Raw genomic sequence first — 27,102 nt, 5'->3', positions numbered from 1 at the left:
CTCCAGTAGCGCTCACTTCACCAGCTCAGGGCATGCCCGGCCCAGCATGCATTTGTAGTCTACTTGTGTGGTGCTATAGCCCCTTGCTTTAGCTACTGTCATGGAGTTTGCTAAATATTTTCATAAAGAAACTGATAAAACACACATGTGCTAAATCAAGGTGACTTACAACGATGAGGACCAAGCGCAAGAGAGGAAGTGTGGTGATGTAGTGTCCATAACTAAATAATCATTGTGGAATCTGAAAAGACACGTATCCCGAAAGCATGATGGTGTACTTACTACATGCACATGCTAAAATAAAGGAACGAGGTGGGTAGATAACTGTGTCATTGTAGCAATGTATTTATAAACTAAAAATCAGATCTCTTAAACGTTTTGTTCATTTTTGTTCTATTACAGTGGGGGAAAAAAGTATTTAGTCAGCCACCAATTGTGCAAGTTCTCCCACTTAAAAAGATGAGAGAGGCCTGTAATTTTCATCATAGGTACACGTCAACTATGACAGACAAATTGTGGAAAAAAAATCCAGAAAATCACATTGTAGGATTTTTTATGAATTTATTTGCAAATTATGGTGGAAAATAAGTATTTGGTCACCTACAAACAAGCAAGATTTCTGGCTCTCACAGACCTGTAACTTCTTCTTTAAGAGGCTCCTCTGTCCTCCACTCGTTACCTGTATTAATGGCACCTGTTTGAACTTGTTATCAGTATAAAAGACACCTGTCCACAACCTCAAACAGTCACACTCCAAACTCCACTATGGCCAAGACCAAAGAGCTGTCAAAGGACACCAGAAACAAAATTGTAGACCTGCACCAGGCTGGGAAGACTGAATCTGCAATAGGTAAGCAGCTTGGTTTGAAGAAATCAACTGTGGGAGCAATTATTAGGAAATGGAAGACATACAAAACCACTGATAATCTCCCTCGATCTGGGGCTCCACGCAAGATCTCACCCCGTGGGGTCAAAATGATCACAAGAACGGTGAGCAAAAATCCCAGAACCACACGGGGGGGACCTAGTGAATGACCTGCAGAGAGCTGGGACCAAAGTAACAAAGCCTACCATCAGTAACACACTACGCCGCCAGGGACTCAAATCCTGCAGTGCCAGACGTGTCCCCCTGCTTAAGCCAGTACATGTCCAGGCCCGTCTGAAGTTTGCTAGAGTGCATTTGGATGATCCAGAAGAGGATTGGGAGAATGTCATATGGTCAGATGAAACCAAAATATAACTTTTTGGTAAAAACTCAACTCGTCGTGTTTGGAGGACAAAGAATGCTGAGTTGCATCCAAAGAACACCATACCTACTGTGACGCATGGGGGTGGAAACATCATGCTTTGGGGCTGTTTTTCTGCAAAGGGACCAGGACGACTGATCCGTCTAAAGGAAAGAATGAATGGGGCCATGTATCGTGAGATTTTGAGTGAAAACCTCCTTCCATCAGCAAGGGCATTGAAGATGAAACGTGGCTGGGTCTTTCAGCATGACAATGATCCCAAACACACCGCCCGGGCAACGAAGGAGTGGCTTCGTAAGAAGCATTTCAAGGTCCTGGAGTGGCCTAGCCAGTCTCCAGATCTCAACCCCATAGAACATCTTTGGAGGGAGTTGAAAGTCTGTGTTGCCCAGCGACAGCCCCAAAACATCACTGCTCTAGAGGAGATCTGCATGGAGGAATGGGCCAAAATACCAGCAACAGTGTGTGAAAACCTTGTGAAGACTTACAGAAAACGTTTGACCTGTGTCATTGCCAACAAAGGGTATATAACAAAGTATTGACAAACTTTTGTTATTGACCAAATACTTATTTTCACCATAATTTGCAAATAAATTCATAAAAAATCCTACAATGTGATTTTCTGGAAAAAAATTCCTCATTTTGTCTGTCATAGTTGACGTGTACCTATGATGTAAATTACAGGCCTCTCTCATCTTTTTAAGTGGGAGAACTTGCACAATTGGTGGCTGACTAAATACTTTTTTTCCCCCACTGTATCTATACAATAGACCATAATTGATTTTGGCCCAATAGGCCTGGCATATTCCCACTTTAAAGGAGCTTTCCCTTTTGATTGGGTTATTTTGCCTAAAAACCTTTAGGCCTACCTATAGAAAAAGAAAAAGCAACTCTGCATCTCTGCCCAGCCTGCCAAGAGTGGCCAAAAGGGGTGTTTAGCATCCCCAGTGGCTCTGCAAGTGTGGAGGGATATCCTCCGCTGCTGGCCTGCTCTCCAGGCACCATCGCATGAGCCTGAAGCCACAGACTGGCCAAACTCGTGTTTCTAAAAATAAATTCAAAGGCACTGTAGACTAAACCTAATAAGGCATTTTTTGTTTAATTTGTATTTAATTCTAAATAGTCACAGCCTATATGCGCAATTTATAGACTATAATGATTTAATACAACAAACTGTTGTTTAAATGCTGAGCCCTTTAGGTCCCTACCAGCCTAGTGTGTTGCACTCGCAAATGCTTCACAATGTATTTCTTTGTAGGCTATAACCTTGAAATAATTGAAATAATATAGCCTAAATAATTACTTTTAGGCTCCCTGTCTGGCTCCTGACCTATTAAGAGTGTTTATATGCTGTTTAATATGACATGTAGGCTATTTTAAATTATGAGCACTTCTTACATTCACCTTTTCCTGTTTATTAAAATACTTTTCATTCAAACTTATGGTTTGGTTTCAATACTTCAAAACCAAATGGTAGGTCCAGGTAGTCACAAAAATAGATGGGTGTTGGTTAAATTGTGATTTTAATGAATGGCGCGAATTTGGAGCAGCATTTTTTCCCCCTGTAAGCGCGGAGAGGTTTTTAGCGGAGAGGTTGGAAAGGACGGGGAGCAACACAAGCACCGCTCCATGAGCGATGTGCGGGATTTCCGACCGCTCAACTCCGCTCACATACTCTGATGACTGCTTAGATCTTCAGGGGGTTGCATCTACTACACTATATTGAAAGACTGGCTGAATGATGGCATATCAAGGATAGGAATGAGTGTATCCATCGTGGGGTTGTGAACAGCAGTATGACTGTTGTATGACTGATTCTCCCTTAAATTCCTTCTCTCTCTCTCTCACCTCACATACTCAGAGCTGGCTGTCAGAGGTGGAGGGGAAAGTGAGCACCAGAGGAGACCGAAGACCCAGTTCTGATGTCAACCATCACGCCCCCCATGGCAGAGAGAGGTCAGAGTGCACACAAACACACGAGGACTGGTATAGATACTATAATGCGTAGTAGAGGGAGTCATTGTAGTGAAACGGGTGCCCATGGGCCATAGCGTAAGTAGACAAAAATGCTAGATTCACCAGATGTCTTTGTATAGAAATAGAATGCCACACATTCTAGTTCTGTGTGTCTTAGAATACTTAACATGGGTGGAGTCGTAATTGTTTTCTGTAAACCAAGATGAGTCAGAAGGCTCAGTCACAGTCTGACTGGAGCAGAATCCTACAGCTTGCGACTCACAATGAGTTCAGTGAAAAGCGTGAGCTGGCACACACCCAAAAGAGTTAGTAGAGGTGCTGACTAACGTCGAGGGAACTGTAGGCTATAAAAATAAAGAGTTGCACACACTATATACACTGAGTGTACAAAACACTGAGTGTAACTTCTTTCCATGACATAGACTGACCAGATGAAATCCAGGTGAAAGCTATGATCCCTTATTGATGTCACCTGTTGAATCTACTTCAATCAGTGTAGATGAAGGGGAAGAGATGGTTAAAGAAGGATTTGTAAGCCTTGAGACAATTGAGACATGGATTGTGTTTGTGTGCCATTCAGAGGGTGAATGGGCAAGAAAAAAATGTAAACAAAACATTTAAGTGCCTTTGAACGGGGTGTGGCAGTTTGAGTGTGCCAAGAACTGCAACGCTGCTGGGTTTTTCACACTCTACCGTTTCCTGTGTGTATCAAGAATGGTCCACCACCCAAAGGACATCCAGACAACTTGACACAACTGTGGGAAGCAACATGGGCCAGCATCCCTGTGGAACGCTTTCAACACCCTGACGAATTGAGGCTGTTCTGAGGGTTAAAAGGGGGTGCAACTCAATATTAGGAAAGTGTTCCTAATGTTTTCTACACTCAGTGTATACGCTTCCGGTAATTTATTGGGTAAACCACCAACATTTCGGCATCATAGTACCTTCTTCAGGGTTACCATGAGTTCACCCATCTAAACCTAAGTGGCAGAGATGGCACTGACTCTCTCATCCATCCCTTCTCCTCTTCTCTCCACCCTCTCTTCTCCTCCTTCTCTCCACCCTCTCTTCTCCTCCTTCTCCTCTCTTCCTCCAGCCCTGAGGGCAGTTACACAGACGTCCCCAACCAGGAGCACCGCAGCCCCCCTCACCAGCCAGACCCCCGACAGGCCCACCAGCCAGACGAGTTTGATGATGAGTTTGACGATGACGACCCGCTCCCAGTCATTGGCCACTGCAAAGCACTCTACTCCTTTGACGGTACAGCACAGCAGAGCCAGTGGTGCTCTCTATGCATTTCACTGTCTCACTATGTGTAGTGACAGTAATAGTGGTGGGGTGGGTATTCTGACTAGCGATACGGACTCGAACACTGGAGCAGTATTTAGTATTTGCATGAATGTGAATATGAAATGTGATATGTGCTATTCCTGTACAGTGTGGTTCCTTCCCTGTGTGCTAACAGTATGTATCTGTTGTGCTGTGCTGTTGACCCCCAGGTCAGAACGAGGGTACGCTGTTGATGAAGGAGAACGAGGTGCTGTACATCATCGAGGAGGACAAGGGTGACGGCTGGACGCGAGCCAGGAAGCAGAGCGGAGAGGAGGGCTACGTGCCCACATCCTACGTGGAGATCACCATGGAGAAGAACAGCAAAGGTGCAGTCACCTACATCTGATCTGACCACCTGCATGGACTCCTCCTATATCATATCCCCTCTTCCTCCTCTGGGGAGTGCTGGTCAGAACAGCAGCCCCTCCTCTTTGTTCACTGTGTGAGCTCACGACAAACAAACACACCAGACATCCTGGTATTGTAGTGACCTCCCTGTACAGGAGCTCTGTATCAATTAATTAAGCCATGTGTGTCTGTAGGAGGATGTATCCATAGCCACGCTCTATGGCAAGGGGACTCCTCTCCCCTAAGGGCAGATTATTTTATTTAATATTTCAGAAGTGACTTGTTTTTAGTTCATGTGTCTTTTGTTTTTAGAAGGAGATGTTATAATGCTCTACTGGTTTTAAGATGCCACTGGGGACTCTTACTGATTTTACCCATTTGTATTGTCTATATATTATCAGCCATCTGTTGGGAGTCTCCTATGTTAAGTGCTCTGCTCCACCTATTAAGACAGGAATGCAGCTAAACAGTCCTGGTAAGGACTGGCCTGTTCTGTGCCTGTATGACTCATACCTCCCACTATGATACTATGCTTTAAGATAATTGTACACTCCTTCTCTCTTTGTGTGTGTGTGTCACAACAGTGGCACCCTCTGGTGGTCAGGGCTATATTACACCCAGAGGAGTAGTTCTACTGTCTTCTCTCTCTCTGTCCTAGTGGTGTGGGTGGTGGTGGGTGTCAGTGCTCTGTAGCCGGGTCAGTACAGTAACTTCTCTCTCTCTCCTGTTGGACTGCAGATTCCTGAGTGGAGCAGTGTGGCGAGGTCTTTGGTGGAGGGTACATGCAGTTGCTGAGTGGTGGAGCTAGTGGCAGACAGGGCTTGTCTTGGGCGGGCAGAGCAGGGGAGAGGAAGGGCTTGGCAGGTGTAGAGGCAGGTTGCATGTTTGCATGCACACATCCATGGCCATTAACATCATTCCATAGCAGCAGATAATCCTGAGGTAGTAGCTATGCCTCTATAGGAGGGGAGTGTTCTTCCTAAACTGTGTCCGTCTAACCACAGCACAGAGTAACCATCCAACTGAAACATAACAGTAAGAATCAGGGACCGGGGAGGGGTCTTAGAGCTAGCAGCTTACACCATCATCATTTATAATGAGAGAAAAGCAAGTAATGCACTACTACACTACTCCTACACTACTACTCACCTCTGTTGTATTTCCGCTCCGCAGACAACGCCCAGCACTAACAGCCTGTCTTGTTGTTGCGTTCTCATTCCATTGTTGGGAATGCCTGCCTGACTGTGCCACTCTCCTGTGGTCGCCCTACCTTAACACGCTTCAGCATGTCTGTAACATGAACTGTCATTCCTTCATATAGGACTGGCCATGATGAATGCAGCGTCTTGGATGTAACTCTGTGGTCGCTCCCGCCGCCCATTCATTCACTTCTAATCTTCCTGTATGTCTTCTTCATTCATCAACGTTTAGTTTTTTTGTGTGTGTCTTGTTTTTGTTCTGTGTTGATCGAAACGATCCTATCATGCTGTTGCGTGTTGAATGTCATCTCTGTCATGCTGTTGTTCAGTAACTCGTGGCGCCGCATTGTCAGTCACTCAGGTCAGTGTAGGAGTAGGACTACTCTAGTCACAGACAGGCGGCCTGCCCATCACGGTACCGCTTCATCCCCTCCTCCTGCTCCTCCCTGCACCAGCACCAGACAAGAGGAAGGCTGGAGGGGTGGTGCAGTGACATCAGCGCACCAGCAGAGGGCCCTCCTCCCTCACCAGTCAGTCACCACACAGGAGCTCAGGCTCAGGCCAGGAAACCTGGAGGCTGAGCTAACACAAACTACAAAGGCCATCCAACAACAACAACACTCCATGCAGTCTTTTCCTTAACGCTAACTGAGAGTGAGGATGGACCCGCTGAGTGCTCTTCTATCACTCTGTGCGGCACACAAGGGCTCCAACCGACTAGGTCTACGCTGGCTTGCTGTGGTGCTCCTCTGGGCTTGACCGCCACGTCTCTTCTCCTCTGTCTCCCTGGAGCATCCTGGGGCCTCGGTGTGCTGCGATCTCCACGAGAATGAGTGTTGCATTACCATAACATTCTTCTTTCAAGCGCATATTATATTTCTGATTGTGATTATACATATAAACATGTGTATGCATATTCATACAGTTGAAGTCGGAAGTTTACATACACCTTAGCCAAATACAGTTGAAGTCGGAAGTTTACATACACTTAGGTTGGAGTCATTAAAACTCGTTTTTCAACCACTCCACACATTTTTTGTTAACAAACTATAGTTTTGGCAAATCGGTTAGGACATCTACTTTGTGCATGACACAAGTAATTTTTTTAACAATTTTTTGCAGACAGATTATTTACCTTATAATGCACTGTATCACAATTCCAGTGGGTCAGAAGTTTACATACACTAAGTTGACTGTGCCTTTAAACAGCTTGGAAAATTCCAGAAAATGATGTCATGGCTTTAGAAGCTTCTGATAGGCTAATTGACATCATTTGAGTCAATTGGAGGTGTACCTGTGGATGTATTTCAGGGCCTACCTTCAAACTCAGTGCCTCTTTGCTTGACATCATGGGAAAATCTAAAGAAATCAGGCAAGACCTCAGAAAAAAAATTGTAGACCTCCACATTCTGGTTCATCCTTGGGAGCAATTTCCAAACGCCTGAAGGTACCACGTTCATCTGTACAAAGAATAGTACGCAAGTATAAACACCATGGGACCACGCAGCCGTCATACCGCTCAGGAAGGAGACTCGTTCTGTCTCCTAGAGATTAACGTACTTAGGTGGAAAAAGTGCAAATCAATCCCAGAACAACAGCAAAGGACCTTGTGAAGATGCTGGAGGAAACAGGTACAAAAGTGTCTGTATCCAAAGTAAAACGAGTCCTATATCGACATAACCTGAAAGGCCGCTCAGCAAGGAAGAAGCCACTGCTCCAAAACCGCCACAAAAAAGACAGACTACGGTTTGCAACTGCACATGGGGACAAAGATCGTACTTTTTTGAGAAATGTCCTCTGGTCTGATGAAACAAAAATATAACTGTTTGGCCATAATGACCATCGTTATGTTTGGAGGAAAAAGGGGGATGCTTGCAAGCTGAAGATCACCATCCCAACCGTGAAGCACGGGGGTGGCAGCATCATGCTGTGGGGGTGCTTTGCTGCAGGAGGGACTGGTGAACTTAACAAAATAGATGGCATCATGAGGAAGGAAAATGATGTGGATATATTGAAGCAACATCTCAAGACATCAGTCAGGAAGTTAAAGCTTGGTCGCAAATGGGTCTTCCAAATGGACAATGACCCCAAGCATACTTCCCAAGTTGTGGCAAAATGGCTTAAGGACAACAATGTCAAGGTATTGGAGTGGCCATTACAAAGCCCTGACCTCAATCCTATAGAAAATGTGTGGGCAGAACTGAAAAAGCGTGTGCGGGCAAGAAGGCCTACAAACATGACTCAGTTACACCAGATCTGTCAGGAGGAATGGGCCAAAATTCACCCATACTTTTGTACTTGTTTCCTCCAGCATCTTCACAAGGTCCTTTGCTGTTGTTCTGGGATTGATTTGCACTTTTCGCACCAAAGTACGTTAATCTCTAGGAGACAGAACGTGTCTCCTTCCTGAGCGGTATGACGGCTGCGTGGTCCCATGGTGTTTATACTTGCGTACTATTGTTTGTACAGATGAACGTGGTACCTTCAGGCGTTTGGAAATTGCTCCCAAGGATGAACCAGACTTGTGGAGGTCTACAATTTTTTTTCTGAGGTCTTTCTCTGATTTCTTTTGATTTTCCCATGATGTCAAGCAAAGAGACACTGAGTTTGAAGGTAGGCCCTGAAATACATCCACAGGTACACCTCCAATTGACTCAAATGATGTCAATTAGCCTATCAGAAGCTTCTAAAGCCATGACATCATTTTCTGGAATTTCCCAAGCTGTTTAAAGGCACAGTCAACTTAGTGTATGTAAACTTCTGACCCACTGGAATTGTGATACAGTGAATTATAAATTAAATAATCTGTCTGTAAACAATTGTTGGAAAAATTACTTGTGTCATGCACAAAGTAGATGTCTCAACCGACTTGCCAAAACTATAGTTTGTTAACAAGAAATTTGTGGAGTGGTTGAAAAACGAGTTTTAATGACTCCAACCTAAGTGTATGTAAACTTCCGACTTCAACTGTATGTGTATACATATACTGTATGTATATATGTAGTTAATTTTATTACTGAATTGTATTAACATCCCTTTTATTTCATACTGAATGTGTTTTTATCGTGACTTTTTATAGGGTTTTTAATCATAATGACTCGCTTTTCAGAATCGTGCCGTTAGCTCATAGTAACCGTGCATTGTTTGTCAGAACATCCTTCTGAATAGGGATATGATGCACTTTTGCCCTATAGCGTTTTAATTGAATATAAATGAATGAATGAATGAAATGGACTCTGTATGCTACCTTTTGTACAAATGTAAAGTGAGACAGCTGTGACCACTGTTATTATAGGTGTAGAGTTCAGAACTACCACAAAATATAGGACTTTACTGTGGCTAGCCATGTAAATGATTTTGATACTCCTAGTCCTAACCCTTTTTTAATTTAATTAATTTGAAAGTTAATTTAATTAGCATGATTCCCTTTAATTAGTATGAGCATAATTGACATGGTGAAGGATTAGACTTAAATCAAAGAAGTGACGTAGCTTTTATCAGACGGACACAGGGTTTTGCCCTTGGTAGGATATAGAATTCCCCATTTAAAACCTTTTTTTTGCAGTTAATTTGGTGGTCCCACTTTGAAATGCTAATACGAGCAGTGATTTAGTTCCTAATAAATACTTAAAGCTGTGAAAGTAATATCATGATATGCTCATCTTACTTGAACTGCATCTCTCTCAACTTCCTAGAGACAACCCTATGTATGTTCTTACTTCCATTGGATGTCTTAAGACCTATCTGCTTCCTTGATGAATGTGCACTAACACAGATAATGCTGTTAAAATGGAACAGTGCAGGTTATATAAATCCTGCTATTCTGTTTAGTTTATCATGTCATTCCATTGCCTGGATGAGCTCATTTGAATGTTCACTCCTCTCTTGTTGAACTGGTGAATAGGTGTATGTTATCAGAAATCACAAATTGGGGAAATTACTTCCCTTTGTTTCAGTGAAATTCCTTTCAGTGGCTTACAGAGGAGCATGAAGGTGCATGCTTGACTCAACATATCTGGAGTTCACAGCAAATATTAAAGCTCTGTATATTGGCTACCTGCCTGTATTGTAGGCCTATTCATGTATTGACCCTTGACCCTACTCTACAATATCAACCAATATCTAGTAATACTGGTTAAATCCCTAATGAACATGTCATTGTGGATCAAAATCAGAAGAGGATGTCAAGGTTTAAGTTGTTAATGTGTAAGTAGTTGTTTTTAATATGAAGTACATTAACCCATTAATGTCTGCAGTGTGTGTCTGGCTATTCTTCATCAGTAATAACAAGGATTTTGACAAGCTTTGTCTCTAATGGCCTAAAACAGTGCTGGACCGTATTGTTGGCACCACAGTGCAAGTGGCCTTCAGTGATGACCAATTATGATGATGGATATGTAGGTTTCTCACTAGCATCCTTAACCAAAAGTTGTGCGTTAAAGTGATTTTCATTTTGGATTAAAACTGAGCTAAATCATATCCATTATGCTGTAATTCTGATCAAAACAAAAACGGAACAATATGCTTTAAGATGCAGTAATATTCACTCTTACGGTGGCAAATTCATCTAATGGCAAAAAGTAGATATGAGAATCTCACTGTTGTCTCTTATTTTAACATATATTGTAATAACCAATGGCAGTACTTCTATTTCTTCATGTTGTTGTGCACATCTTTTTACTTTTAATGTTGTGAGACACTTTGTGTGGAAAAAAATCTGTTCTCATTGTTCTAATAAAACAAACACATGAACAAACAACAACATTGGCATCTTTTTGAAGACTTCATCAACATCATTTTCTAGTTTCGCAATACGTACGGTGAAACGTATACATGTTCCAAAGTCGTCGTTACTCAGACAACTTCTGCATGTCATTTCTTTGTCTATTTATTAATTTCTTGACACAATAGTTCATATAAAGATATTACAATTAATAAGCAGCTATTTACAGGTCAATATTTAAGAGGGAAATATATTACACAGTCTAGCATTCACATGCTCACATATTAACTATGTACACCTTTTAACATTCAGGATTATCCAGATGAACTCATAATATACCACGACATCTGAGGCACATTTGAACATGAAGCAGATAGTTGAAGACCTAGTTAATACAGTATATATTCCATAGTATTTTAAACAATATACGGTAAAACTGCCTCTTATAGCGACCAAACGTCTTCCTTCCACTTCTTCTGTTTCATCATTCTATGTTCTCTCAAAGTCATTTGTTGAACCCTTATAACAAGGGAGTTACATCTCAATCACTACTTTAGTGATGCATTCACACACACACCCATTTCCTTCTGACAAACACTTTCAGAAACTCTTCTTGGGTCCTCCTCTCTGTCTCTATGTGGTCAGTTTGTGTTCCCCTCTCAGCCACATACAGTAGGATGACTATAGACCAGGGTCAAGGGGCTAGACTACCACTGCACATACTCTATGTACAAAACATTAGGAACACCTTCCGAATATTGAGCTGCCCTTAGAACAGCCTCAATTCATCGGGGCATGGACTGACTCTACAAGTTGTCGAAAGCGTTCCACAGGGATGTTGGCCCATGTTGACTCCAACGCTTCCCACAGTTGTGTCAAGTTGGCTGGATATCCTTTGGGTGGTGGACCATTCTTAATGCACACGGGAAACTGTTGAGCGTGAAAAACTCAGCAGTGTTGCAGTTCTTGACACACTCAAACCGGTGCGCATGGCACCTACTACCATACCCCGTTCAAAGGCACTTAAATATTTTGTCTTGCCCATTCACCCTCTGAATGGCACACATACACAATCCATGTCTCAAGGCTTAAACATCCTTCTTTAACCTGTCTCCTCCCCTTCATCTACACTGATTGACGTGACATCAATAAGGGATCATAGCTTTCACCTGGATTCACCTGGTCAGTCTATGTCATGGAAAGAAGTTACACTCAGTGTTCCTAATGTTTTGTACACTCAGTGTATATGGTGTAAATGCCTGCCCCCTAGCCTGGGTGAACATTAGTTTTTGCTATCATGCCAACTCTCTGTCACTCATTGTCATCCCATTGGCTTGACAATGACAGCAATGGAGTAAGCAAGACCACAAACAGCTCTTGGACCAGACTACCCCCTTCCTGCGTCACAGAGGGAAATATTTCCCCTTCATATCAACACACTCAGGTTAGTATCCTGCCACTGCCAGGGAAGAGTTCCAATTGGATCTCAGACTCACACTCTCCCTCCATTGGACAGGTTGGGAAAATACAATAGTCTCGCTCTGCAACAGTTCTTCATTCCCAGTCAATACGGGGCACAGTTTGTCTCTCTTAACCAGCCTGAATGTCCTTTTACAACCGACCAGTGTTCACTAATACAGTCTGTTTACCACAGGCTCTGGTTAGAGTTCTGTGTGTTTGACCGCTGGCTCCAGCTTTCTGGACAAAGCAGTTAGGATGAGTGTGAACTTGTCGTATCTCTCCATCTGGTTGACGGCCGCCCCTCTACTCCCCCACAGCAGACGGAGCTGGAAGTCTGTTTTAAAGATCTCCAGCAGGTCCTCGTCAGCCTGGAAGTCTGCACACAGAAAGATGAATAAATTATCATTAGCCTTGTAGCTCATCATACCAGCTTAGACATGCATCTGTTATAGTGTCTTATGCAATCTCGGGCACTATGAAAAAAGCTGTGACCTTTTGGACAAGAGCATTTATTTAGCAAATAATGTTAACAGCTGTGAGCACTATCTCTAGCAGAAGGTGTGGAGTGTATTACCTTTCAGGACATGTTCAGTGTTAGCGGTGTATGCGTCAGCGTTGTGTGCCACGCTGCGGGCCTCATCTAGGTGACGTAGCATGATCTCACAGCCCTGGTCATTGCTCTCCCACAGTTCCATGCCCTCAAACGCCACCGCCGGGCGCTCCATCAAGATGAGCAGGGGCATTAGTAGGGGCATCGTGGTGCCAGTCAGGGGCATGTCCGCTACACACACACACAGGGACACGGTCAGAAACTGCAACTGCACTTAAGGTCAGTAAGAGCACCAAGGAGGCTCCATTGAGGTGCTTACCTGTTCCTTCATACAGCCCCTTGTAAAAGGGCTTTAGAGACTTCTCGTATATGATGGCAGTCTGAGTGTATTTCCTCCTCAGCATGGTCCAGGTGTGGTCTAACCGTGTGATCTGGGGTCAAGGGCATACAGATGTTAGGAAACAATCAGCACAATCACAATATCCCTAGGGACATCTGCCTTTAAAGACTCATCTCAGAACACGTGGTGGGGTTGGGGGACTGTGTCTGGCTGTAATGAGTGGGGTACCTGAGGCATGTCCAGTGCTTTCATGATGGAGGAGAAGGCGTACAGATCCCCCATGGAGTCCTTCAGTTCTAGAGCCACCATGATGATGCGGTTCAGTGTGGCGGTACGCTCCTCCAGACTTCCTGTGCAGCCCAGGATGTCCACGGCAACCCCGATAGCCATGGTGTGGTGCCTGGGTTACACAACAGAGAGTTCAGTCATAAGTCCCTTTAACCTCTGTGGACTTTTTGTGTCTACATGTGGGTTTCCTATCACCTGAGGAGTGTGTCAGGTGGGTTTGGGTGTGTATGTGTGTTTACCTTTCCATCAGGTCTCGACGCAGCTGCCTGCCGTGGGGTAAGGTCACCAGCTCCAGACCAGAGGACACACCCATTTGACCTTTCACCTCCTCAGAGACGCCAAGTACCCTAGCAACCTGTCAGGTACATAACCATTTTTTGCATTAGTGTGGTTTAGTTAAGCTATATGAGGATGGAAGTGTTTTGGAATGGTCAGGTTTGGGGAAATCCTATCATTGATCATGAGTTCCTTCTGACTAAATTAAACAAGAGACATCTTCATTTAATTCCACAGCCACCTTACATAACGTTGTACCATAGCTGTTTTTAACAACACTAATAAAGATGTTTCCCTCAAGACTAGACACCCAGTCATGGGTTTGGCTGCAGAGCATTTTTGGTGCATCTAACTAAATGACATTTACTGTTTCATTTGGCCCTTTGTGTGGAGTACCACACCCAGACAGACATAAGGCACCTGACTGTCTGGGACATGCCAAATACCAACGAGAGGAAATGAATGAAATGCCAGTCTCAGTCTCTGATGCCCTCTGTGTGCCTGACTGTCTAGCCCCTAAATTAGATGCTGCTGAAGAATGAGACCTGAATCATGCTTACACAAACTGTCCTGCAAATCTCCCGTTTATATTAATTCATGATGTACACTGACATTTCTGTTATGATCTCAACTTGGGATTCAGCCCTGAGTGCTCAGACATACAGTAGGCCTAGTGCTGTGGAGAATGTCCTGTGGGTAATCTGGGTATGGTGTAGTGGGACAGTGCAGTGCAGTACCTGGCAGTCTGCCATGAGGATGTGCATGGCGATGATGTGGGGTTCTTTCTGAACCAGCAGTTCTTTGGCTCTCTTCAGCACACTCATCTCCAGGGGTTTGTTCTCTGCAGGCAGCAGCCTGGATTCAAACTCCCCCGGCTGGAACGCAGACGCAGTCTCCAACACCGGCCGCCGGAAGCTCCTCTCTTTCTCCTCCCCTGTCTCCTCTATCTCTCCTTTCCTCTCTTGTTCCACCTCCTCCTCTTCGCTGCCATTCTCCAGGGCTTCGATGGCATGGTGGTAGGAGCTGCGGTCCAGTTTGGAGCCACGGCTGCTCCTCTCACTCTCCTCTGTCCTAAGCCTCTCTACGTAGCTGTTGATATTGTTGTTGTTGTTGGGCTGGGGGCCCAAGCCTGGGGCCTGGAGCCTGTCCCACTCTGCTGGGCTGCAGGGGCTCAGCTCAAAGTAGTTCACCTCTGGGCAGGGGGGCTGGGGAGGCTGGAGAGCCTGGATCAGATGCTGCTTCTTGTGCTTCAGTGGAGGAACAGGGGGACCTGGGGCTGGGCTGGCCAGAGGGGCCAGGGGCTGCAGGCGTGGGGAGCGGGGAATCCTCATGGAGGGCACCTTGCTGGGCTTGGGGGGCGGCTTGGGGCAGAGCTGGCTTTCTGAGCCCCGGATGGCCTCCCCGGCCTGGGTCTCAAAGGCCAACCTCCTTGGCACGGTGGGGCTGAGGGCCGGCTCACTGCCCGTCCTGAACACTGGAGACTGGGGCCTAGGCTGATGCTCCATCAGCTGGGACTGGGGCTGGGGCCTGGAGCCTGGGGAGAGAGAGAGGGGACAATCATTACCTGAACCTGCACACTGCATTCTAGTACATACAGCTAAAGCCATGTCTGTGTTGTGTGGCTGTGGAGATGCTGGGAGGGCTGCTGTCTATTTGTAGTCTGACTCTGCATAGAAAGCTTAATTACAGTGTCAGTCGCAGAATGGAATGCAGCTCTGTGGATCTCTGATCTCTCGGCTCTTTTATTCCAAAGACTCAGACTTCCAAGTACATCTATCTATTTCCATTTCAACTTTTATCTGCTCCGTAATCCTTTCCGAAATACATGTATCTCCATCCTTAGCTCATGTCACAATTCTCACTTCTGAGCTGAGGGTACAAAGCAAAGTTTTGAAGAAGAACATATTTATATTTGCCTTTGAAATATTCCCACCCCTGTGCAAAGAATGTGTTCACGGAAAGAAGTATTTTGCTGGCTTGTCAGAGCTGTAAATCCTCTGACAACAGAGAGAGAGAGAGAGAGAGAGAGAGAGAGAGAGAGAAAAAAGACGGTACCTACCTAGAGGAAGGAAGCTCTCTGACTGGTGGGTTTTGAGAGGCCACCGTCTCTCCTGAACGTGGTTCAGACACGCCGGCTGGCTTCCACACTTGTCTTTGTTCCTGATAGACAGAAGGAGAGAGAGAGAGGTCAATTGGACTGAGCCCTTTAGCTACCAACAGAGGCACGTCCACTGGGCACACAACACAACTAACCCCTACTGAAACCTGATACATTGTGTGCAGTGTTTATGTAAAATGTTACTGTGTAATTTCATGGGGTATTTTTTGTCCTGGTTTGCCTTGGCATTGTGCTCAGAGGTTGGTATTCTCCATCCAGGCTAAACACCACTCCTTACTTACTTTCGCTCAGGAATGGTTTATTGTAGACGTATACTTATCTCTGTGACTCCCACATTAGTGTGACAAATTTGGAGTGCACATGTGTTGTTTGCATGGTATACATGACAATTACACAGATCCATTTCCATTTGGAGAAACCCCTGTATGACGGAATGTACAGTGTCTATATAAGTTCCTGGGTGCAGAGGAGCATAAAATGAACTTCATTGCCATAATAAATCAGCTGCAAGCAAACATCTCCATTGTACCATTGTAACACACTGACAATTCACCATGTCAAGAGCAGACAACCCTGAACCTCCTTATATAGCCTACTAACCTAAGCAGGTTCCCACGTCCAAGGCTTTGGTCCTGGGTGTGTCCGTTCATGATGTTGAGGCTCAGGCGTTTGGAGGTCTGGCTCTTCCTCTCGGGCAGGGTCAGACCGGCCTCCACACGGACACAGGCCACCCCATACTTCTCCTCTAGGCAGCGCAGGGGCAAGGCCCTGTTGATGGGCTGGAAGATGATGGCCCCCACCACCTCCGTCACTGGTTTCCTGTTACCCACGTAGTAGCGCACCAGGGCGGGCACGCTGTCGAAGCCCTCCTTCTCAAACAGGTACTGCACCCGGGAGTAGGCCTCATTCATGGCCACCACCATCTTATTGATCTTGAAGTGCTGAGGGCTGTTCTTCCACTGGCAGGTTAGGACGTAGTTCCCAGGGCTGGACAGAGAGTCCCGGATCAGGAAGTCCCCGTCTCGCTGAATCAGGTTCTCTGCCACCTGGACACCAGAGGACACGTGTTGAGCACACATAGACAGAGACACATACACACAGACATACTGTATAGCTTATACACTTGGCTGTATTTTCAATATCACACAGTTGGAACTGTGTCTAGTGTGTTTTCCGTTTGTCACACTCGTCTCACAGTTGGATTTGTTGGCGACAGGCGCTCTAGTCCCTCTCACTGAATGGCCTTCTCAGTAACCTGCTTGGCTCACTGAATGTTTTCTCTAGGACTACTGTTACTGCACTGTGACATCATGATACCTCCCAGCATGCTCTCTGAGCCCAGGCCACACCAAGCCAAACAGGATCTCATAGTCAGAAGGGTCAAGTGTCCAAGCCCCCAGTGTTGTGTAGAAACTCTGTAGTTGCCTCATACATTGGTCCACACTCACAAACAAGCCCTTGAGTTTTATAATCATCTCTGTAATTTGATTCCTGAATAGACCACCCTGTGTATTTGTTTTGCTCAGTCTGTTTATTGAAATAAATTGTCTTTCTATAGGTGAATTATGGCTGTTTGGTTTTTAAAAATGTCTGAATAAAAAAAGTAGAATAATATAATAAAAGAAAACATTGGTCCACACTCCACTCCACCACTTATGTTATTCCTCCAAACATTTCATTACCTTCCTATTTAATTAACTTAGTATTGAACTAAGTAATTATGTTTATATAATCATGTTTTGGAGTTGGAAGGTTAAGGGTTTTTAATTAAACTTTTAAAAAGCCCTCTTTTCACAATCGGGCCGCAGTAGCACCAGGAAGGAGCTTATTAAACCTGATTAGCATCACTTGGCAGCATGAATGCTGTTTTTCAGTGTCCTTACATAAAGTCTCTGTCCTACTGAGGAGGTGCAGGCTGAGCCATAAAACTGAGCACAGCTGTGTGTGCATTTATGTGTGTGTGTGTGTGTGTGTGTGCGTGTTCACCAGTCTTATGCCACCCTGTCACATGACTGCAAGGACAAGCTCAAAAGAGCTTAATTTCTTATTCAGGTCCCATCTGTGATTTTACACACAGAGGTGATGCTTTAGGTTTTTAAAGCCAGTCTGACGCATTGAAAGTAATTTGATTTATACCTCATGAAACTGCTCATTGATATTAAGATCCATGTTAAATCCATTAGCCATGCAATGTTGTTTATATGTTTCTAACAGATGTCCGTTGTGAATACATTTTGTTGTGAAATTAGATGGAAATTGAGATGGACAGTGTTTTCAAACATTTGTGCAACTTGATTATTTTTGCAATCTATGTCACTGTCTCACAATCCCATAGCCAGTGCAACTCGTTGAGCTTTTTGAGTGGCCAGTGTTTTTCTGTATGACATACAGATCCCCGATGCACTGGCATGGAAAAAATCTATCACCTGAAGCCTGGAGCTGCTGATGTGTGTTGTCTAATGGTAGAATGGGAGTGGGCTGAGCTGGTCTTACTAGTTCTTGTTGAGAGACGCACAGTCTTGTGGGTAAACATGAGTGTGTACTGTACCGTGTGCAGCTAGCCGGGGGCCTGGCAGAGCCATTGTGCCTCTCACAATGCCTAATGATGGGCTATGTTACATGCTGGTTCACTCCCCTTACAAGGTGACACATCTGATGTCACCCATGTGCCGTTACCATCAAATTAAGACCTGTGTGTGTGGGCTGAGAGACAGACTGAGTATCCTCACTGAGGCTGAGGTTCATAGAAAGAGCTCTGTGGTCTGAGCTCTCAGTACTACAGTATGTACACACACAGACACAGTGTGTGTGTCAGGGACGCTCTCTTCTCACTAACAAGTTCTCAGTGACAAGCTCTTAGTGAGATACTGATGAAAGCACAAGGCTGAAATGAAGTCCATTTCAATTAACCATGCAGCGGGTGCCAAGCCTCATTCAGCCACAGTATATCAAACTGACAGCCTCACACAATGGATTCAATACAGCCAGTGCTGTAGAACGGACCTGACAAGATAAATACTTCTCTCTGTTTTTGACTTGTCCTTGTTTGTCTGATTCTGATCTGGCTCAACCAGTTTCAGACAAGCTGCTTGAGAATGGATCACAGGAAAGGACACTGTCCCTGATTACTGCTCTGTGTACATACACACTCATTTGAGCAGAGCCCTGGGTGTGAGGATGTCACCTGTGGTCTTCCTCATCCCCCTGATTTGATCCTGCTGTGCTGGGATCTGTCACAGCCTCCTCCTAAGCCCCGACCCTCAGCCATGTAGCTTTCACTCAGCAGTCCACATGAAAGACACACAGCTCCCCTCTGGAAACCTCTAGACACGCAGGGAGTTTTCACATATTTATGACAAGAAATGCCAGCCAAAGTGTCTAAGCTCCCTGACTCTCCATTCACACAGTAGTCCACAGTGTGACCAAACAAAGCATTGTGTGTGATGTCATTACAGAGACGTTTGGTTGAGCTTGGAAATGGTTCTGTCTGAACAGATGTCCTGCCCTGTGCAGGTATGCAGAAGGTTTTGAATGGTTGTCATGTTTTCAGAGCACCAGTACATTTCACTGTCAGTCTACACCTGTTGTTTACGCAGCATGTTACAAATATTTATTTTATTTTATTTTGTTTGCTGTGATTCCTCCACAGGGAGGGTGACCAACAGGCAGTGCTGTGATAACTCTACAGGGTGGGTCACCAACAGGCAGTGCTGTGATTCCTCCACAGGGTGGGTGACCAACAGGCAGTGCTGTGATAACTCTACAGGGTGGGTCACCAACAGGCAGTGCTGTGATTCCTCCACAGGGTGGGTTACCAACAGGCAGTGCTGTGATTCCCCCACAGGGTGGGTGACCAACAGGCAGTGCTGTGATTCCTCCACAGGGTGGGTGGGTGACCAACAGGCAGTGCTGTGATTCCTCCACCGGGTGGGTTACCAACAGGCAGTGCTGTGATTCCTTCACAGGGTGGGTTACCAACAGGCAGTGCTGTGATTCCTTCACAGGGTGGGTGGGTGACCAACAGGCAGTGCTGTGATTCCTCCACCGGGTGGGTTACCAACAGGCAGTGCTGTGATTCCTCCACAGGGTGGGTGACCAACAGGCAGTGCTGTGATTCCCCCACAGGGTGGGTGGGTGACCAACAGGCAGTGCTGTGATTCCTTCACAGGGTGGGTTACCAACAGGCAGTGCTGTGATTCTTCCACAGGGTGGGTTACCAACAGGCAGTGCTGTGATTCCCCCACAGGGTGGGTGGGTGACCAACAGGCAGTGCTGTGATTCCTTCACAGGGTGGGTTACCAACATGCAGTGCTGTGATTCCTCCACAGGGTGGGTGGGTGACCAACAGTCAGTGCTGTGATTCCTCCACAGGGTGGGTTGCCAACAGGCAGTGCTGTGATTCCTCCACAGGGTGGGTTACCAACAGGCAGTGCTGTGATTCCTCCACAGGGTGGGTTACCAACATGCAGTGCTGTGATTCCTCCACAGGGTGGGTGGGTGACCAACAGGCAGTGCTGTGATTCCTCCACAGGGTGGGTGGGTGACCAACAGGCAGTGCTGTGATTCCTCCACAGGGTGGGTTACCAACAGGCAGTGCTGTGATTCCTCCACAGGGTGGGTTACCAACATGCAGTGCTGTGATTCCTCCACAGGGTGGGTGGGTGACCAACAGGCAGTGCTGTGATTCCTCCACAGGGTGGGTGGGTGACCAACAGGCAGTGCTGTGATTCCTCCACAGGGTGGGTTACCAACAGGCAGTGCTGTGATTCCTCCACAGGGTGGGTTACCAACAGGCAGTGCTGTGATTCCTCCACAGGGTGGGTTACCAACATGCAGTGCTGTTATTCCTCCACAGGGTGGGTTACCAACAGGCAGTGCTGTGATTCCTCCACAGGGTGGGTTGCCAACAGTCAGTGCTGTGATTCCTCCACAGGGTGGGTTGCCAACAGGCAGTGCTGTGATTCCTCCCCAGGGTGGGTGGGTGACCAACAGGCAGTGCTGTGATTACTCTACACGGTGGGTGGGTGACCAATAGGCAGCGGGAGTGACAGGGCCCTGAATGAAATCAGTGTGCAACTGGATACCCCTCCCCTCTCTGCATGCTTTCACTGGGCTAGTCATGTTTCACGGTAAGCCTCTCTCCTCTATCAGCTCCATCTTTTTATTGGACTATCCTCTTTCACAAAGAGCCGACCTTATCAAGAATCCTTTGACCCAAGCTAAATTAAGGCTCATAATAAATCATTAGACTCTAAAACAGCAGCTGAGTTGTTCCTCCAGAGAATGTGTGTGTGTGTGTGTGTGTGCGAGTGTTTGTGTGTCTATTTACCACCACAAACCAATGCTGGCACTAAGACCGCACTCAACGAGCTGTATAGGGCCATAAGCAAACAAGAAACTGCTTATCCAGTGGCGGCGCCCCTAGTGGCCGGTGATTTTAATACAGGGAAACTGAAATCCGTTTTTTATTTTTTATTTTTTTATTTCACCTTTATTTAACCAGGTAAGCCAGTTGAGAACAGGTTCTCATTTACAACTGCGACCTGGCCAAGATAAAGCAAAGTAGTGCAATAAAAACAACACAGAGTTACATATGGGGTAAAAAAAAAACATAAAGTCAGAAATACAACAGAAAATATATATACAGTGTGTGCAAATGTAGCAAGTTATGGAGGTAAGGCAATAAATAGGCTATAGTGCAGAATAATTACAATAGTATTAACACTGGAATGCTAGATGTGCAAGAGATTATGTGCAAATAGAGATACTGGGGTGCAAAATAAATAACAATATAGGGATGAGGTAGTTGGGTGGGCTAATTTCAGATGGGCTGTGTACAGGTGCAGTGATCGGTAAGGTGCTCTGACAACTGATGCTTAAAGTTATTGAGGGAGATAAGAGTCTCCAGCTTCAGAGATTTTTGCAATTCGTTTCCAGTCATTGGCAGCAGAGAACTGGAAGGAATGGCGGCCAAAGGAGGTGTTGGCTTTGGGAATGACCAGAGAGATATACCTGCTGGAGCGCAGACTACGGGTGGGTGCTGCTATGGTGACCAATGAGCTAAGATAAGGCGGGGATTTGCCTAGCAGTGATTTATAGATGGCCTGGAGCCAGTGGGTTTGACGGACTGAACATGTAGTGAGGACCAGCCAACAAGAGCGTACAGGTCACAGTGGTGGGTAGTGTATGGGGCTTTGGAGACAAAACGGATGGCACTGTGATAGACTACATCCAATTTGCTGAGTAGAGTGTTGGAGGCTATTTTGTAAATGACATCGCCGAAGTCAAGGATCGGTAGGATAGTCAGTTTTACGAGGGCATGTTTGGCAGCATGAGTGAAGGAGGCTTTGTTGCGAAATAGGAAGCCGATTCTAGATTTAACTTTGGATTGGAGATTCTTTATGTGAGTCTGGAAGTTGAGTTTACAGTCTAACCAGACACCTAGATATTTGTAGTTGTCCACATACTCTAGGTCAGACCCGTCGAGAGTGGTGATTCTAGTCGGGTGGGCGGGTGCTAGCAGCGTTCGATTGAAAAGCATGCATTTAGTTTTACTAGTGTTTAAGAGCAGTTGAAGGCTACTGAAGGATTGTTGTATGGCATTGAAGCTCGTTTGGAGGTTTGTTAACACAGTGTCCAATGAAGGGCCAGATGTATACAAAATGGTGTCGTCTGCGTAGAGGTGGATCTGAGAGTCACCAGCAGCAAGAGCGACATCATTGATATACACGGAGAAAAGTGTCGGCCCAAGAATTGAACCCTGTGGCACCCCCCATAGAGACTGCCATAGGTCCAGACAACAGGCCCTCCGATTTGACACACTGAACTCTATCTGAGAAGTAGTTGGTGAACCAGGCGAGGCAGTCATTTGAGAAACCAAGGCTATTTAGTCTGCCAATAAGAATGCGGTGGTTGACAGAGTCGAAAGCCTTGGCCAGGTCGATGAAGACGGCTGCACAGTACTGTCTATTATCAATCGCGGTTATAATATCGTTTAGGACCTTGAGCGTGGCTGAAGTGCACCCGTGACCAGCTCGGAAACCGGATTGCATAGCGGAGAAGGTACGGTGGTATTCGAAATGGTCGATGATCTGTTTGTTAACTTGGCTTTCGAATACTTTCGAAAGGCAGGGCAGGATGGATATAGGTCTATAGCAGTTTGGATCTAGAGTGTCACCCCCCTTTGAAGAGGGGGATGACCGTGGCAGCTTTCCAATCTCTGGGGATCTCAGACGTTATGAAAGAGAGGTTGAACAGACTAGTAATAGGGGTTGCGACAATTTCGGCGGCTAGTTTTAGAAAGAAAGGGTCCAGATTGTCTAGCCCAGCTGATTTGTAGGGGTCCAGATTTTGCAGCGCTTTCAAAACATCAGCTGTCTGAATTTGTGTGAAGGAGAAACGGGGGGCATGGGCAAGTTGCAGCAGAGGGTGCAGAGTTGGTGGCCGGGTTAGTGGTAGCCAGATGGAAAGCATGGCCAGCTGTAGCAAAATGCTTGTTGAAATTCTCGATTATTGTAGATTTATCGGTGGTGATAGTGTTTCCTAGCCTCAGTGCAGTGGGCAGCTGGGAGGAAGTGCTCTTATTCTCCATGGACTTTACAGTGTCCCAAAACTTTTTGGAGTTAGTGCTACAGGATGCAAATTTCTGTTTGAAAAAGTTAGCCTTTGCTTTCCTGACTGCTTGTGTATATTGGTTCCTAACTTCCCTGAAAAGTTGCATATCGCGGGGGCTATTTGATGCTAATGCTGTACGCCACAGGATGTTTTTGTGCTGGTCAAGGGCAGTCAAGTCTGAGGAGAACCAGGGGCTATATCGGTTCTTAGTTCTGTATTTTTGAATGGGGCATGTTTATTTAAGATTGAGAGGAAATTACTTTTAAGGAACAACCAGGCATCCTCTACTGACGGAATGAGATCTATATCCATCCAGGATACCTGGGCCAGGTCAATTAGGAAGGCCTCCTCGCTAAAGTGTTTTAGGGAGCGTTTGACAGTGATGAGGGGTGGTCGTTTGACCGCGGACCCGTTACGGACGCAGGCAATAAGGCAGTGATCGCTGAGATCCTGGTTGAAGACAGCTGAGGTGTATTTAGAGGGTATGTTAGTCAGGATGATATCTATGACCTCATTTCATCTATTTCTATCTATTACCTCATTTCTACCAGCATGTCACCTGTGCAACTAAAACTCTAGATGACCTTTACTCCACACACAGTCCCTGTGCCCAAGAATGCCAAGGTAACCTGTTTAAATGACTATCGCCCCGCAGCACTCACATCTGTAGCCATGAAATGCTTTGAAAGGTTGGTCATGGCTCACATCAACACCATCATCCCAGACACCCTGGGCCCATTCCAGTTCGCATACCGCCCCAACAGATCCACAGATGACGCAATCTCTATTCTCTACTCCACACTGCCCTCTCCCACCTTGACAAGAGGAACACCTATTAGAGAATGCTATTCATTGACTACAGCTCAGCGTTCAACACCATAGTGCCCTCCAAGCTCATCACTAAGCTAAGGACCCTGGGACTGAACCCCTCCCTCTTGAAGTGAATCCTGGATTTCTTGACGGGCCGCCCCCAGGTGGTGAGGGTAGGCAGCAACACATCCGCCACTCTGACTCTCAACACGAGGGCCCCTCAGGGGTGCGTGCTTAGTCCCCTCCTTTACTACTTGTTCACCCACCATCATTAAGTTTGCTGACGACGGTGGTGAGACAGCCTATAGGGAGGAGGCCAGAGACCTGGCAGTGTGGTGCCCGGACAACAACCTCTCCGTCAACGTCAGCAAGACAAAGAAGCTGAGACGGAGGGCCGAGCACGCCCCCATTCACATCGACGGGGCTGTAGTGGAGTGGGTCGAGAGATTAAGTTCCTTTGTGTCCACATCACTAAGGATCTATCATGGTCCAAACACACCAACACAGTCGTAAAGAGGGCACGACAACACCTATTTCCCCTCAGGAGGCTGAAAAGATTTGGCATGGGCCCTCAGATCCTCAAAACGTTATACAGCTGCACCATTGAGAGCATCTTGACTGGCTGCATCACCGTTTGGTATGTCAACTACTTGTCATCCGACCGCAAGGCGCTATAGAGGGTAGTGCGTATGGCCAAGTACATCACTGGGGCCAACCTCCCTGCCATCCAGGACCACTATACCAGGCAGTCAGAGGAAAGCCTTAAAGATTGTCAAAGAATCCAGCCACCCAAGTCATAGACTGTTCTCTCTGCTACCTCATGGCACGCAGTACTGATGCACCAAGTCTGGAACCAAGAGGACCCTGAACAGCTTCTACCCCCAAGCCATAAGACTGCTAAATAGTTAATTAAATAGTAAACCAAATATCTACCCGGACTATCTGCATTTACCCTTTTTGCACTAACTTTTTTGACTCATCACATATGCTGCTGTTACTGTTTTCTATCTATCCTGTTGCCTAGTCACTTTATTATATTGAGGTAGATATACTACCTCAATTACCTCGTACCCCTGCACATCGACCCTGTGTACATTATATATCCAAGTTATCGTTCCTCATTGTGTATTTATTATTACTTTTATTATTATGGTTTTCTATAATTGTTTCTTTCTCTCTGCATTGTTGGGAAGCATTCACCTGTTGTTTGTTACGAAGCATGTGACAAAGAACATTTGATTCGATTTATTTTTGTGTGTGTGTGTGTGTGTGTGTTACCTGTCTGGGAATGGCTCCATGGTACCAGGCGTGGCTGCATGGCTCCTCACTGCCCATTTTCAGCTCTTCCTCCAGCTCCTTGCGTAGTTTCTCCGGCGTGCCCTCCATTATGTACTTGTCCCTGGAGAACTGCACATAGACAGGAACAACAGCTTCTTTCAGTACTGGGATCCTCACAGACATGGATGCTGCACTGAGAGGGCACACTGTGTGCACTGCACTGGCTGCCTGCGCCTGTCTGTGTGTCCTGGTAAACCTTTTTAATGTAACGCTTCCTCTACTGTATCTACCTCTCACACGCTCTCTTTCTCTTTCTCTTTCTCTTTCTCTCTCTCCCTCTCTTTCTCTCTGTGAAGCAATGTGTCATACATGGCTCTCCTCCCCTCTTTGTGTCCTGGGCTGTAATTTCCCAGAGCCACACCATGCCGAAGGCTCCAATTGGCGAGGGCTCTACCTGCCTCTGCTTTGACTGCTGTGTCATATCCTGGCCTTGTTGCCACGCCCCTCTGCCCTGCCCCAGTGAGAGGCCTCAGGGCGGAACACAACACACCCACCTCCACCTCCACCTTCCTCACCTGACTGCTGTGACACACTCACTCCTATAGAGTGCAGTGTGTACACGACCAATACATTTTTATTGGATTTGATTTGAAGAAGTCCAGTATGCCGGGCTGTTGTGTGACACACTATGATTTACAGTATCCTTGTCCATTCACACACTAGAAAACACACATTGTGTCAGATTGTCAGACATATAGCAAAAAGGGGGAAGTGATGACCTCATTTCTCAGCTTCATATCTCAGCAGGTTCCTGCCAGGAAATACCTCTCAGGTCCATCATAAAAGTGACTCACCACAAGTCCTGCTTCAATGAAAACCTATCCTCATTTACAATCAATAGACTTCACCTACACACTCTCTTCCTGCTTTGGCTTATATTTTGTAAACACATTACAAAAGGATTGGTCTGTTGTTGTGCAACCTCTCAGTCTGCCCGCAATATCTCACTATCTACAGTGCCTTCGGAAAGTATTCAGATCCCTTGACTTTTTCCTTATTCTAAAATTGATTAAAGTATTTTTCCCCCTCATCAATCTACACATAATACCCCATAATGACAAAGCAAAAACAGGTTATTAGAAATTTTTGCTAATTTATTAAAAATAAAACACTGAAATATCACATTTATATAAGTATTCAGACCTTTTACTCAGTACTTTGTTGAATCACCTTTCGCAGCAATTACAGCCTTGAGTCTTCTTGGGTATGACGCTACAAGCTTGGCACACCTGTATTTGGGGAGTTTCTCCCATTCTTCTCTGCAGATCCTCTCAAGCTCTGTCAGGTCTCTCCAGAGATGTTCGATCGGGTTCAAGTCCGGGCTCTGGCTGGGCCACTCAAGGACATTCAGAGACTTGTCCCAAAGCCACTCCTGCATTGTCTTGGCTGTGTGCTTAGGGTCGTTGTCCTGTTAAAGGTGAACCTTCGCCCCCAGTCTGAGGTCCTGAGCACTCTGGAGCAGGTTTTCATCAAGGATCTT

At 45.8% G+C, this 27,102-nt stretch overlaps 2 protein-coding genes across 5 annotated transcripts in view; one reads left to right on the top strand and one right to left on the bottom strand.

Annotated features, from left to right (window-relative positions):
* Positions 1-7,096, top strand: part of LOC121533419 (formin-binding protein 1-like) — a 55,704-nt gene extending 48,608 nt beyond the window's left edge. Inside the window, exons 12-15 of one of the 2 annotated variants that reach the window (XM_041839359.2) lie at positions 3,109-3,203; positions 4,321-4,484; positions 4,724-4,882; positions 5,643-7,096. In XM_041839359.2, coding sequence (XP_041695293.1) covers positions 3,109-3,203; positions 4,321-4,484; positions 4,724-4,882; positions 5,643-5,650 — 426 coding nt within the window. In that variant the 3' untranslated portion in view covers positions 5,651-7,096. Of the gene's footprint in view, positions 1-3,108; positions 3,204-4,320; positions 4,485-4,723 lie in introns of both variants that reach the window. The other variant, XM_041839358.2, reaches the window with a different exon arrangement.
* A 4,906-nt stretch (positions 7,097-12,002) lies between these two features.
* Positions 12,003-27,102, bottom strand: part of LOC121533418 (breast cancer anti-estrogen resistance protein 3) — an 87,715-nt gene continuing 72,615 nt past the window's right edge. For all 3 annotated transcript variants that reach the window (XM_041839355.2, XM_041839356.1, XM_041839357.2), the window contains 9 exons: positions 25,563-25,691; positions 16,461-16,906; positions 15,801-15,901; positions 14,479-15,275; positions 13,705-13,820; positions 13,406-13,577; positions 13,157-13,268; positions 12,862-13,068; positions 12,003-12,663 (listed from right to left, as the gene is read on the bottom strand). In XM_041839355.2, the coding sequence (XP_041695289.1) occupies positions 12,488-12,663; positions 12,862-13,068; positions 13,157-13,268; positions 13,406-13,577; positions 13,705-13,820; positions 14,479-15,275; positions 15,801-15,901; positions 16,461-16,906; positions 25,563-25,691 (2,256 nt within the window). In that variant the 3' untranslated portion in view covers positions 12,003-12,487. The remainder of the gene's footprint in view (positions 12,664-12,861; positions 13,069-13,156; positions 13,269-13,405; positions 13,578-13,704; positions 13,821-14,478; positions 15,276-15,800; positions 15,902-16,460; positions 16,907-25,562; positions 25,692-27,102) is intronic.

The sequence above is a fragment of the Coregonus clupeaformis genome, chromosome 20, assembly GCF_020615455.1.
Source record: "Coregonus clupeaformis isolate EN_2021a chromosome 20, ASM2061545v1, whole genome shotgun sequence".
NCBI lineage: Eukaryota > Metazoa > Chordata > Actinopteri > Salmoniformes > Salmonidae > Coregonus > Coregonus clupeaformis.
The sequence above is the reverse complement of the archived record's forward strand: the minus strand, read 5'-3'. Positions and strand labels throughout refer to the sequence as shown.